Source organism: Trachypithecus francoisi, unplaced genomic scaffold, assembly GCF_009764315.1.
Source record: "Trachypithecus francoisi isolate TF-2019V2 unplaced genomic scaffold, Tfra_2.0 Lachesis_group1, whole genome shotgun sequence".
In the NCBI taxonomy this organism is placed as follows: Eukaryota; Metazoa; Chordata; class Mammalia; order Primates; family Cercopithecidae; genus Trachypithecus; species Trachypithecus francoisi.
The window spans coordinates 59,792,276-59,807,186 of NW_022681454.1; the positions used below are offsets into that span (position 1 = coordinate 59,792,276).

The window sequence follows — 14,911 nt, forward strand, 5'->3', positions numbered from 1 at the left end:
TGTGGTATCCAAGCAAGAGGTGATGCTGGCCTGATATAAGGTGGTAGCAGTGGAGATACAACATCAGGACTTGCTCATTTACTGGGCATGGAAAGAGGGAAAGAAAGAAATCAAGACTGCTAGTTAAACATTTAATCTGAGCAACCATGGGTCTGCCAGTCACTGTGCTAAGCTTAGTGGTTAAAATAGAGGATAAGACAGACATGGTTCTTACCTTCATAAATTTTATAATCTGCAGTTATTTAATAAACGTGACTCAGTTAACAAACTAATAACTTAGAAAAATTAAGTTAGATCTAAATTTCATGGTGTTTAATATAATAAAGTCTAGATGGGCTGAAATATTCAATTTCATAAATAATATCTAAATCTTAGAAAAACTAGAAGAAACAATATATGTACATTTTTATATACTCTAAGGATGGGAAAGCTTTTATAAAGCTGTAATGTAACTGATAAAGAAAAATAATAGATTCAACCATCTAAATTTTTAAACTTTTGTATGTCAAAAATACCATAGACAAGACTAAAAGGTAAACAAATCACCTTGAAAATATAGTCACAGCATATATGATGGAGAGTTGATATGTTTAATATATAAAGAGAACTTATAAGTCAATAAGAAAAAAGATGAGCAAAGAATCCAATAAACAATAAAGCAAAAGTGCGAAGTCCAAAGAGCCCAAACTTGCAGGTATGATAACATATATATTTAAAATAAGACAGGGATTTTTTTACCTTTCAAATTAACGAATGTTTAAAAGAAGTATAATAACCCATGTTAGCTGCCCTGGGAGTGTAAAACTGACAACGATTATTTTAAGGAGGGAAATTCTTCAAAATGCACATTGCCTTACATCTGGCAACTTCAATTTTTGAATTGTATCTAAAAGGTATAGTCATGCTTTCGTGGAGTCATGTGTAATCATTCACTGCAGTGTTGTTTATAGCAATATAAGTTTATCATAATGATGAAATAAGTATCGGTACTTTCATTTGGTGCAATACAGAGCAGCCAGTTAAAATGTGATGAAAGCAGGCTAAAAACCAACAACCGAATGTAATAGCATTGTGATAAACATCTACAGGGAAAATAAGTCAATAAAGACATTCAACAAATTGTTTATAATGATTATACTTGAGAGATGGAATTATAGGTGATTTTTGTCCTCTACATTTCTGTGCTTTTCAGATTTTCCACATTGCACTTGTGCAATTATATACTTCTTATATTATCGAATAAAAATTACATATTTACAAACAAATAAAACACTAAAAAGCAAAAGAAGTCACTAAGCCTCTAAGTAAAGAAAACCTGTTGGAAAGCAGTAATCAGAATAAAAGTTTCAGAAAGAAAACCAGTTGAAAAGCAGACATGAGAATAAAAGTTTCCACAGCATCTGGCATTTAACAGTTTCTAAGCCTTTTTGGTGTCCTTTTGAAATTGGAGGTATCGCGGGGCGCGGTGGCTCAAGCCTGTAATCCCAGCACTTTGGGAGGCCGAGTCGGGCAGATCACAAGGTCAGGAGATCGAGACCATCCTGGCTAACCCGGTGAAACCCCGTCTCTACTAAAAAATACAAAAACAAAAAACTAGCCGGGCGAGGTGGCGGGTGGGAGGCTGCTCGGGAGGCTGAGGCAGGAGAATGGCGTAAACCCGGGAGGCGGGGCTTGCAGTGAGCTGAGATCTGGCCACTGCGCTCCAGCCTGGGCAACAGAGCGAGACTCCGTCTCAAAAAAAAAAAAAAAAAAAAAAAGAAAAGAAAAAAAAAAAGAAATTGGAGGTATTGGCAAAAGACAAAGCCCCCAAATCCAATGCTTGCAGATAAAAGATGCAAAAGAATGTTGCCATGATACTGACAATAAGCAAACGACCCACTTCAAGTGCAGACAATGGAGGTGGAGCATGGATTTGAGCAAGATATCTTGGAACCTAGAGGTGTAACCACTCCAGGTCCTGCTAGTCATCATTCAAAGGTCAGTCCATACCAGCAGGCACATATCAGAGAGTTATGGAGCCAACATGACGATCAAATTAATATCTACAAGTAATACTAAGTTACACTTGTCCTAACATAAGACTGTAAAATCTTTGATTGTGATCCAATAAAACCATTTGCTCAAAGAATGATAAATTTGATAGTTCCTGGTCTCCACACACCATAGGTTGAATAAATAAACTGCCTGATTTTTTTTCTTCTCCTTTTCTTTCTTTCTTTCTTTTTTTTTTTTTTGAGTCAGGGTCTTGCTTTGTCATCCAGGCTGGAGTTCAATGGTGCAATCTTGGCTCTCTGCAGCCTCGACTTCCCAGGCTCAAGTGATCCTTCCAGCTCAGTCTTCTGAGTAGCTGGGACTATAGGCATACCCCATAATGCTGGGCTAATTTTTTTTTTTTTTTTTTTTTGGATTTTTTGTAGAGAAAGGGTTTTGCCATGTTGTCCAGGCTGGTCTTGAATTTCTGGGCTCAAGTGGCCCACCAGCCTTGGTCTCCCAAAGTGTTGGAATTAGAGGCGTGAGTCACTGCACCTGGCCTGCCTCACCTTTTGAACATTTAGGATCCTACTTTAAGTGCTATGACAAACATGCAACCTGAACATCTAGAGTCATTCTCTTTGTCTGACATTTGAACACGAACGATACCAGAAATTAACTCTGCCTGCTGAACTGTTTGTAGGAATCAGATTGAATTTCAGGTTTACACTTGTAAAATAACCTATTATGTTTACAAAATTATGAATAGTTGCTTTACATAGGAAACCAGTAAAATAACAATGATCCTTAAAAATGTGTGTGTGTGTATATGTGTGTGTGTGTCTGAGAGTGTGTATAAATGTACTTCATATTTCCACAGCATCTGTTATTTAACAGTTTGTATGACTTTTTGGTGTCCTTTTGAAATTGGAGATACTGGCAAAAAACAAAGCCCCCAAATCCAATTCAATAGATAATGACTAAATTATAATTTATTTCCTCTGTCTTGTTTCATTATGTTCATTTTCAGACTTTGATGTCTACCAGTTCCTTCTGTGGAGCTTATAAAAAAGCGTATCCATGGCCTACTAAATCAGAGTCTCACAGGTGATGGTACCTGGGTTTAGCAGAATACATACGTGGTCCTGTTGCATCCTGAAGCGTGAAACGCTGCTCTGGGTGAAAAAAAGTGCTAGCAGGAAAATGTGTTAGAACAAGGAAAGAAAATTAACAAATCTCAAATTGGAAAAGAAAAATCTTAAAAAGAAAGACATGAATAATGGCGTTCAGTCTTGGTTGGTGTCATTTCTCACAGACCAATGACCTACATTCTGGGTGGACTGGAGAATAGAGATTAGCATCAGTCAAATCCCGTGGTTAAAGCGTTAACTAGAATGTCCATTCATTTCTCAAGAAGTGTGGCAGAGAGCAAAGGAGTGTACCTATCAGCTGTTCCTAAGAAAGAAAGTAAACACTCCCAACATGCACTGAGGCACAGGGAGTGGCTCAGGTTTCTTACACTTCCCTGCTGTGGCGAATAGAAGAAATAATTAACAGCTCCTTGGGCTCTAGGATCGCTGATCGCGTAGGGGGCACTGCACGCTCCCGGCCGAGCCATGCTCTGGGAGGAGACAGGCGCCGCCCCTGAGCCCGCGCGGGCCTGGGACCTCCCCTACAGGTGAGTGACTCGCGAAGTCCCAGCCCGGCAGAGACGGGGCACTTGTTTCCCTCTACCAGAGTTCCTGACCCAGCCAAGAACAAACCGCGGAGCAAGTTCAGCCCAACAGCGAGGGTGAAAAGGCTCCTCCTGCTCACAGTGTGAATAACAGGTGAAAATGGGGGTAGGGGAAAGAACTTTCTAATCCACTCGCTGGGGTCAGGTTGAGGGCAAGTTATTAGAAAGCAGAATCCATAGGCTGCAAAGTTAAGTGTGTGTGTGTCATAGCGGCCTGAATCGCGCACATCACTTTTCCTTTTGATTTTCTCAGAATATGCTTTCCTAACCAAGGTAAGCTTGCAGGGTGGGAGGGAGAGAGGGGAAGGAAGGGAGGGAAAGGGTGCAGAGAAGGGCTTGGAGGTAAATGTGACCACAGGACCCCTCCTCCCTTTAGTTCAATGAGCCATTTACCTATAATTGTACCTAGCAAAAATCGTGCCTTACAAAGATGCTAGACTTCTGGATGGCATCCTCCTTCCTCTGAGTATCCTTATGGTTAGAATATGGTGTTGAATCATTACACTGGAAAGATCTTAACTGAGGGTTCAGCTAAACTTTTATTTGTTTCTGCAAAGTGACAGAAAGCATGACCCCCACCCCACAAAAAAAAATAGAATTTTTAATATACGCTTTCACCAAACACTGAAAGAATAAACAAATAATTAAATGGGAGTCCATGAGTTAAGGATATGAATTCTGAAGCAGGAGAGTGGTAGGTTCAAAGCTTGGCTTTGCCACTTTATTAGTTTGCCCCTTCGAAAGTTTCTTAACCTAAGCCCCAAAAGTTTGTCTATAAAACAAGCATGATCAAAGGATCTGCCCCACAGGGCTTTCTTTGATGGGAACTGAACACTCAGCAAGTGTTCTGTAAGTGGTACCTCCTGTTAGCATTAAGAATAAGCTGCTCTGCCAAAGGGGCCATTGTTAGGGAGGGCAAGCTGAACTAGGGAGACCAGACAGCGTGTATTAGGATGCTGGAATTGAACTGGTTCCCAGAGAGTGGGTCCAAGACAGGCAAGCAGGTGACAGGTGTGCTAGGATCATATCTCTGGGCAGGAACGAAATGACCTGGCTTCTTTCCATTTTTCAGATAGAGTATGTGGTGACAAATTCACATATATTTGCTACTCAATCACTTTTCTTTTGAAAAACTCACATTTATATTAATCTGTTGTTCCTAAAAAGAAAAGAGAATTTTAGAGTAAGAGAGTTACACACAATCTCATATTGTGGAATTCATGCCATTTGGGTTTTATAAAGGAGACTGCTTTTGTATAACTTTCATCAATTTCGATCATATAATCCATGTCTTTATATTTCATCACATATTGAATTGTTTGTATTGAAGTGATGTTTTTAATTTGTGGTGATGGACAAGAGACATGAAGGAATAATACTTGTATTTGTCAGTCTCTACCTCTTAAGCTTAAATTACAGGAAAGTAGCTTTATTTTATGAAGTTTTACTTAAACAACACTTTTGTCAATGTTGTTAGTTATTAATGTTGCTAATTTTCTTGAGGGGACCAACTTAGTATCTATGACTAGTAATTTCCATTGATGTCATTTTTATCTTGTTATTTTCTTAAATAAAACAAAGAATTTGCAGTATACCCTAACTTAATATCATCAGTGTTCTAATGGATTCTTTTTTCAAATTGCAGAGTTGAAATTCTTCTGTGTATTTATAATTAGATATTGACTGGAGAATTGTGGATAGAATTCTAGAGCCAACCTAACTGAAGTTTACATGTTACTGCCCTCTGGGGTCTGATTGTGTTTAGTATGGTTTAGCTAAAAACTTATAAAGGAATCAAATTGAATTAGAATAAGTTAGGGCTCCAATATTCACTAAACACTTTCCAAAGAGGAAATATACTTTTATGCTGAATTTACATATTGTTATACATCCTTAAACCATGTTATTTGCCTTTATATTTATTAATAGGCACATGTCTAAATAAAGAATAGTAGCCCCAATTGAGATAAATTTATTTAACTATATTTGAAATTCATTTGAGATTAATCTATTTAACCATAACTGGATGTAAGTTTTCCTAGTTAAAATCTGGATGGATAGATAGATAGATAGATGTAAACTTTATATCTATACATTAGAATATTGTGTTGAGTTTACATTTATTCTACTATTTCTCACCTGTATAACATTTTATTATAAACTATTAAATATTTTGTTCAATCAGAGAGAGAGAAAGAGAGAAAAGAGTGACAGAGAGAGACCCAGCAATGATTAAGAAAAAATTAACCTTTTCAGTTATATTCACAATAGTGTAATATGTATGTAACAGTCTTTTAAGCATGTAATTAAAAGTTCTACACCTGATTCTTGTTTTAATTTCCTGAAAAAGAAACATCTTATACTTTTAACTGAAATAGAAACCCAATGCCAACAGTCCATTTGCTTATATAGATTCATTGATTACAACGTGGGTGGAGAATTCATGGTTACTAGAGATACATGGACTTCTTCATATAAAAGCTTAGATTTTTAAAATATTCAAGTATAGGCCATTTGAAAATACAACCTCTGAGAAAGGAATTCTGAATATTTTCCCTTTACACTAAAGTTAGAGAGTTGTTCTGTTGCAAAAATTAATTTGTGTCTTTAAAATTATCATCAGTTATAGTGTTTTCATCGCTTTCATAACATAATCTCAACAACCAAACTTAACTAATACCACTGCTTTTAGGAGTTGAACATGAAGTGTCTCCTATTTAAGTAATAAGGGTGTTATCTTAAAGGAAAACTTCATCATTACCCAGAGCCTAGGAAAGGAGCTTAAGAAGAGAGAGTGTCGATTCTTTTGCAGCCAACAGACAAACAGGAAAAATGAGTCGTGATCTTTGTGAAGTCAACCTAAGAATTTCTACTGGGAAGCTCAGGTGAAGCAGAAAATCCTTGAGCTCCACCACACCAGTAATTCCAGAAGATGCTGTTGGCAGACTGAGCAGCTCCTCCCAGACCCAGTGGTGGCAAGATGTCTTAAGTGCATTAATACAAATTTGCTTCTCTGACTGTTCCTGCTTTCTTTATCTCCCTGAGGGCACCTTGAGCAGAATAAAATTCATGACATTGGTACCATGTAAATATACAATAGAAGAGTAAAGGTTTGGCATTTCCAATTAGATTCCACTTGAACTGAGGGCAGTGGCATGCTCACATAGAAGTGTGTTTGATTCATATTCTGCTTAGTCCTCTCTTAGATTAAATGATTCTAGTACATTATTTCTATCTCAAAACCAACAATTGCTGACTGCAATAATATAACTTAATCAAGTGATAGTTTGTATATGCCAACTCTTGACTTTCACTGTCTCTGCAAATAAAGCACATTTTAAGAAAAAATATGGAGCCAAATGCTTCCCAGAAACCATCACTCTGTTAACTCTTCTCCTTTTTTTAGAGATCTAGATACTGGATGGAATTATAGTTGTTTTGTCTCATTTTCTTGAAGTGATGTAATTGCATATAACTCTGCTCTTCTCTACTCCAAGTTTCCAAGTCATAACTTTGGGAAAACAATTTCATGATTGCTTCTTCAAGCTGAAACAATATTTTATTAAAAAGACTCTCCATGTGTACAGCCCTTACTCAATATAGTCTTATCTCATAATTGAAATACACACTTGCTAGTCTGGTGCGATACTTTCTGTTCTTTTTTTAAGTAGCTTTTACTGGGGACGCGGGTGAGAGAGATGTAACATATATTCCTTGTATATGATTTAGAAAGTACATACAAAATTAAAAAAAGAAATAATTTTCACACATAATGTCTTAGCTCTTAATTTTACCGTTAATATTATAACGTACCTCTCTGTATGTTGGATGTATTCAATATTTTGTGTACGTTTTATCTATATGCCTGCATATATTCACTCACTTTAGTAAGAAGACACAAAAATGAAATAGCAATAATTGTGTTCTAAAGGACCTAGTAGTCAAGTTAAGTAAAATAAAATATGGTTAGAGAGAGAAAGCAATAAGTAATTAGAAAGCTACAGAAAAGTTCCTGTGAAATTTCAGAAGCAAGAGAAATTGTCTTTGGCTGGGAAATACAGGAAGTTAGCACCTGTATGTATTTACATATATATGTGTGTGTATACATATATATGTAGATATATATGTAGATATATACATACATATGTAGATATATACATACATATATGTATATAAGTTCTTTGTAAAATCATGAACATTGTGACACTTTGTGCACCTTGTGGCCTCAAAAATAAGAGGCTATAGATATAGATACACGCTATACTTTCTGTGCCTAGCATGGTAGCAAGTGCAGAGAAGGAACTCACGAAATACTTGTTGAATTTACAAATGAATGAACCAAATTTTCCACTTTTAGACATGTAACCATTTAATTAACTCATGCTTGGATAACAGGAAGTTGCTTTAAATGACTGACCCATTTGATTTAACTTGTGCTAGAGTTCACTTCCTGTCCTCTGGCCTCATTCTGGTCACAAGGCAACTGGTAAGTCCAGGCAAGCCCACCTCTAGGCAGGAATGCAGAGCCAGGGGAGGTGAACCACGTTCCAGCGTTGCTGGAAGGCTGATGCTGCCCAACACTGCCTCCTCAGGCTCCAGATCTCTTTGGTCTGCTCAGACCAATTCTACCTCTCCTAGGACTTCTAGTGCTGTTCATTTCTCCAGGACTTAATTGCTGACCTATATAATTCCCTGTCTCTCCAGGTTCGTTGTTTCTGGACACAATGAAAAAGTAAATAACCAAACTCATTAAATAATGATCTTATTGTACACACAATCTAAGTCAATAATCTTTGGCTCCAGGGCCTACATAGATTTGTAACAACCATCTTCCTCCTCAAGTTTTAGTTTATTATGTTTTACCAAAATAGCTGAACATCCCAAGTAAGTCCTCCAGGCTTTTAGACCTGTAATTTTTTCTTTCTTCATAAATTCTCTTCCTCTTTGCTATTCATGACTTCTCTGTTATTCTCCTCTTAAGTCTTTGAGAAAACTTGCTCAGATGCTTATATCTACCAAGCCTTTATAATTTAGAAGATTTTCACAAGGGCCGTAGCAGGTTTTAATTTGCTATGCATCATGGTGAATGGGAATGGGAAGATGAGCATGAAAAACTATTTGAATTCATAGATTTATGCCTTGCTTCATTGTTTTGGTTTGTTTGTTTTGTTCTTTATTTTTTCTTTTCTTTTTCTTTTTTTTGAGACAGAGTCTCACTCTATCGCCCAGGCTGGAGTGCAATGATGCAATCTTGGCTCACTGCAACCTCCGTCTCCCAGGTTTAAGCAGTTCTCAGGCCTCAGCCTCCCAAGTAGCTGGGATTACAAGTGTGTGCCAGCACACCTGGCTAACTTTTGTATTTCACTTCACTGTTAATACTAACAATAAGACTTTTACCAAATCATATTCTTACCTTTCAGATATTTAAACCATTTGAATATTTTATTTACCCAATTTTTAGATCAGAAAAGAACAATATTATTTCCTACTCAAATATTATATGCTGCCTATGAATGAAAATTTTATCCTGTTTTTACTTTCTTATGTTAAATTATATTCAACTGTCTTCCTTCCTAAAGTCTGAGAATAATGTAAGAGCCTTGGAAATCCTTTCATCACATCTTCTGAAGTCTTCTGAAGGTGGCTGTGAGTTACTTCAGCATAGATCACAAGTTTGTCACTGTAACTACATTGCAATTATTTGCCCTCTTTAATGATTTCTTTGATATTTCTTATGAATGCAAATAAAGAGTGAACCAGTTGGAAAGCCACTGCAATGATTTGATTATAAGAAGCTGCTATCAGTGGTTCTTCAGTTCCAAATAACCCCAGTGTCTGGTGAGGGGAGCAAGCTGTCTGTGTTCTTAGATGGCCTTCTTTCTATGCTCTGACATGGTGAAAGGGTCCAGGCAGCTTCTGAAGTCTCTTTTATAAGGATACTAATCACGTTCATGATCCCCACTATCATGACCTAATCACCTCCTAAAATCCTCGCCTGTTAATACTATTGCATTGGTGATTAAGTTTCAACATGTAAGTTTTGTGGGGATGCAAACATTCAGACCGCAGCAGAAGGAGGCCCTTTAGTAGACTGACACAATAATCCAGGGAAAAGATTATGGTGACTTGGCTTAGGGTAGTAGTAGTGGAAATCAAAGCTTTCGAATTTGGATTATGTTAGTGGTACATTGAATAGGACTTACTTTTGGATTGAATTCAGCTTATTGTGAAAGAGGAAAAAAATGAGACTAAATATTAGTTTTGATGCCTAGATGGGAAAGAATTGTGGAGGAGGAAATTCTAGAGCGTGGGAGAAAGTCAGTGGTTCTGTTTCAGTCATGTAGATATTGAGATGCCTGGTACCCATCTAAGTAGAGATTAGGTAGGTGGTGACATGCGCCTGGAGCTCAGCAGAGATTATGGGCTGGAGACAGATTAGATTACCTGGAAGAATGTATAGATAGACAAGAAAGGATGGCTGAGAATGGACACTCAAACAAGCCAGTATTTAGCGATCATGTAAAGGAGGAGTCAGCAAAGGAGACTAGTGTTGAGGCCTGTGAGATAGCAGGAAAATAGAGCAAGGTGATTGTTTTTCATGGTTTGTTTCAAAAGCGTCAGGAGGAAAATGTTGTAAAAGGTAGGAAAATCAATCTTGTCAAATGCTGCTAAGAAGTGAAGCAATGAGGAGAGATGTGAACTCTGGCAAGGTATAGGCTCTTGGAACATGGGTGGAGAAGTGGAGGTAGGGCTAAATTAAAGGAATATATGATGAATAATCTGGGTCCAGGAGGAAGAAGGAAGTGTTTGGGCCCCAGGGTCATCACTGGGGGATCTCATTAGGGGACATTAAAAACCCTTTTGGTGGGTTATTAGAATGACAAAATCCAGGGGCAAAACTGAAGTTTTAGAAGCTGGAGTAACCTGTGTAACCTGTATAACCGAATTGCCCAGACCAAATCCTGTGAATGAGTAACTGGGATTCACTGGGCTCATGGAGCATGTTGTGTCTGTGTCCCCAAGGCAGCATAAAATGCCCATGTGGCTTCTGACGTATAGAATTACTTTGCCCGGAGACTAAGCTTCTGTCTCTCTGGCATGAGTCCTTCAGGTGTCCTGCATGAGACCTGCCAATGATGTGCTATCAGAGTATGCCATTTCCAACTAGAGAAGCACCATTCTTTGAGCAAGAAGATAGCAATAGAAAAGAAAGTAAGGTATAAATCAATAATGACAATACAGGTAGAAAGCAGAGTGATGACAACAGTGTGGATTCAAAGGCCATGGGGAGACTTAAAGATGTCCCAGTGGGGACTAAAGGGGACCAGATATCTGGAGCTGCAGTGAGGAGGGCCCTCTGCTGCCAGGGGAATTGGTGAGAAGAGACTCAATGACATGAGATTTCGTTAGATAACAAGGCCTGGTGTTGAAGAAATGTTTCAATTTGGAGCTTGGAAAGGTAGGTTTGGGTGGAATTGAAGAAAGCCTGAAAGCCAGGTTAAGGGACTTGGGCTGTATTTATTAAGAAAGATATCAGGATGGTTTGTGACCAAATAGGTGATGGGATGATCAGAATCATAAAAGCCTAAAATGAGACTCCAGCCAAGCATTCATCCTGAAAACTGTAACAAAGGACCTAATGAGTTCAACAACATGCTGTAAGGAAAAAGATGCATCAGAGATTTTATGAGAAGAGAAGAATAGCTTTCCTGTTTTCTTTTTTTTTTTTTTTTTTCCTGGTATTCTGAAGAGTTAGGGCATAAAAATTCCTAATTTTTATTCATCTTACCCAACCCAAATAACCTGATGTGAAAGGAAAAGGAGGAAATCCACCACCCCACACACACAACTTTTTAAAAAAAAGAAAACTGAACGCTCTCTTGTCCATCTTTTTATTCTGGTTATACCCCCTAAAATCTTATAGGCTTAGAGCCATGACAACTGAATATTCAATTTTTGCAAAATAGAATGATCAGAAAAGATTATACTTTACATCTCTGGTCACACCCTAATGCCATTCATATGAACATATAAAGGAGGAGATTATTCACATCTGACCACAGTTTCCAGAGCCGGAAGGAAACTTGAATTACATCATATCTAATCAACTCTTCAAGTCAGAGCTTGATTTTAGCTGCCTAGAATTGCAGTTGTGTTCTGCTGACTGGGGCAAGGTTCAGCCAGTTTGGGTGAGTTAGTGCAAAAGAAGGAATATGATCCCTTATACAGAATTACATAAATCAATAGAGTCATATTTATTTTGCTAGAAATATATCTAAAAGAGACTTACCAAATTGTTCAGTCCATCCTTGTCTTGAGTTACTGTTTCTGTAGTTTTTCATTTACATAATACATTTTTCTGTATTTTTGCTTATATATGACATACTACTCAAAAACTTTCTAAAACATTCTTATACTCTAGAGACACAACAAAATACTCAACTTAAATCAGATACTAATTTATGAATGCATTATAGGAACAAATCATTAATATTATTCTCATGTTTAGGATATCCTCAGACCATCTCAAAAAAGAGGAAAAGATGACTATGATGGTTCATCAGTACCCCTCTTGGATCTTCATTAATGAGAGGACATTCATAACCAGGTAACCACACACCTTATATTATACATTATCCTACTCACCAGTCATTTGTGGAATATACCAAAGTTTTCTAAGCATGATGTATGATCAATAAGATTAATAACATGAATCCTCAGTAGAGATACTAGATAAGAAGTTGAAAAAGTATGTTCCTAAAGACTCCCAAATTTATTCTCTCATGGAACAATCACTAATATTTTATTTAACAGTGGTTTTATTTTATTAAAAGTGACATTACTGTTTTAATAGTTGGGATAATACTGAAGAGCAGCATTAGGTGAAAGATCTAAGGCTTCTCCTAAATGATAGTTCTAAGGAATTAACCCCAGGGCCAAAAACATTATGCCCTGTCCTAACCTCTCCCTCCCTTGCTCTTCATGACACTTTATTTTTACTGGTTCCCTCTTGACATTAGATTATGCAATATATGGCCGACATCCACAACTTTTCTTATACCCAGCAAACCGTATCTCACATTGCTTTGGGAACAATAGAGTAGGGGCTTAAAAGCTATAAGAGTAAAGATGAAAACTGAAACTGGCCAAGCTGTAGCAGAGGCTGGGGGCTGAGGGGAAATGAAATCATGCAAAACCAAGTGGTACTGAAACATGACCCAAATCTTATGGGGGATGGAAAAAAGAATAAAGCCAAATAAATGATAGAGAGAAGGGGAAGTGAATGATGCAGGGCTGGGCAGTAGAAAAGTGAAGGAAACAAGTATGATCAAATACAGAAATAAAGCCACAGCTGGAAGATAAGGATGAACTATAAGCAGTGGGAAAAAGACATGATGCAAAGGATAAAGGATCCACTGACTTATTCCTCAAACACTTATTGACTGCTCAATGTGAACAGATATTTTTTCAGACCCGAGCATTCAGTAATGAACCAAACAAAATCCTTACTTTCATGGGGTTACATCATAAAGTCGGGATACAGTCAATATGTAAGATAAATGCTGAGGAAATGGAGTAAAGAGTGCTGGAGATAGAGAGCGGAAATGGTTCTGATTGCATGTTCCTTCCTCAGTGAGGAGGAAGCATTGGAGGAAAAGCCTGCAGAAAGGGAGAAAGCAAGCCATGCAGGTTTCACAGGTATTCCAGGCAAGGGGAATGGCAACTCCGCAGCCCAAAGACAGATGCGTATTTGTAAGGGTCAGGGAGGACAGTGTGGAGAAATGGAAGTAGAAAGACAGCAGGAGAAGATGAGGCCAAATGGGCCCAGAACATGTAGGGTTTGATAGGCCATCATGAGGCTTGGTATTTCCCACTAAATAAGATGAGAAGCTGTGGAAGGATATTGAGCACGTGAGTGACCATATCAGTGTGGCTGCTGTGTTAAGAACACAGTAGAGAGGGGACAAGAGTGGAAACAGAGAAGTTACCAAGGAGCTGACAGTCCAGGGTGGAGATGAAGGTGGCTTGAACCAAGGTGGCAGCAGTAGAGGCAGAAAACAATGGTCAGATTCTGTATATATTTTGAAGACCAACACAATAGGATTATTTCCAGAAGGATTAGACATGGGGTATGAGAGAAAGAGAATAACCAAGGATCATTCTAAAAATTTTGATCTAGAAAAATAGAGTTAACATTTTGTGCAATCATGAGGAGAAGCAGGAGCTACAGGAGGAGCAGGTTTGCAGTTGAGGATCCAGAATTCAGTCCTGGACACATTACATTTGAGATGGAATAAGAAGCATTTCTTAAAAATGAGGTCCATGGACCACCTGCTTCTGAATCAGATGCCTGCTCACAGTATAGACCCTGGGCTTCACCCCAGAACGAATCATGTGATTCTAATGCATACTGAAGTCTGAGAACAAATGCTCACAGTAGGAAAGGATTAAAGTTCTGAGAACTTTTGACCTCCTAACATAAACAAAATTCCTGGAGCTGGGGGAAATCTCTGCCAGGCTATCACCAGAAATTGTAACAATGCCACTGACCAACTGTGATATCCAGCATACCACAAATGTGGCAAGCACACCTACTCATTTATTCACTTGGCAAGTAGTGTTTTAGCTCCCTCTCTATACTAGGCATTGTTGTGGTGAACAAGACAAAAATTAACAATTTATTGAGGTATTTTTATTTTCCTGCACAGAACTACATGAAAAGAATGGAAATTAATAATAAAACAGAATCTTCATAATCAGAATTTTGGCTTCAGCAAATTTCATGAGGATTACATATGATCAGTAAAATAAGAGGTCCTGATATTAATAATAGCACTGTAGGCAACATAACGTTTTTATCCCACTACTGGATGAGAATTCTGAGTTTAGAAACTTCCCTGTTCAAAGGGTATTAGCATAGGTTAGTTAGCTTTGTGCTGGAATGACGAAGCTTCCATTTGCTGTTTTATTGCCCAGAGTTGTCACTGCACACTGCTTCACATAGTGAGCTGGGTGGAAAAAATAAAATAAAATAAAATAAAGCTTTTTATGGTTACTTTCAAAGTATTTTCACTTTAAAGTCATAGGCTGAAATCTGGGCACTTTTAGAGGTGAATAAATGCTAGCCATGTATTTAAAAAAAAAAAATTAACGGGGAAGATTAAATACAGTTTTAGGATGCAGATCACATTTCACTCTCAGAAG

General features: G+C 37.8%; 1 protein-coding gene across 2 annotated transcripts in view; it reads left to right on the plus strand.

Annotated features, from left to right (window-relative positions):
- Nucleotides 1-3,399: 3,399 nt before the first annotated feature.
- Nucleotides 3,400-14,911, plus strand: part of RASSF6 (Ras association domain family member 6) — a 48,701-nt gene continuing 37,189 nt past the window's right edge. The window contains exons 1-2 of one of the 2 annotated variants that reach the window (XM_033214462.1): nucleotides 3,400-3,649; nucleotides 12,216-12,314. In XM_033214462.1, the coding sequence (XP_033070353.1) occupies nucleotides 3,588-3,649; nucleotides 12,216-12,314 (161 nt within the window). In that variant the 5' untranslated portion in view covers nucleotides 3,400-3,587. Of the gene's footprint in view, nucleotides 3,801-12,215; nucleotides 12,315-14,911 lie in introns of both variants that reach the window. The other variant, XM_033214463.1, reaches the window with a different exon arrangement.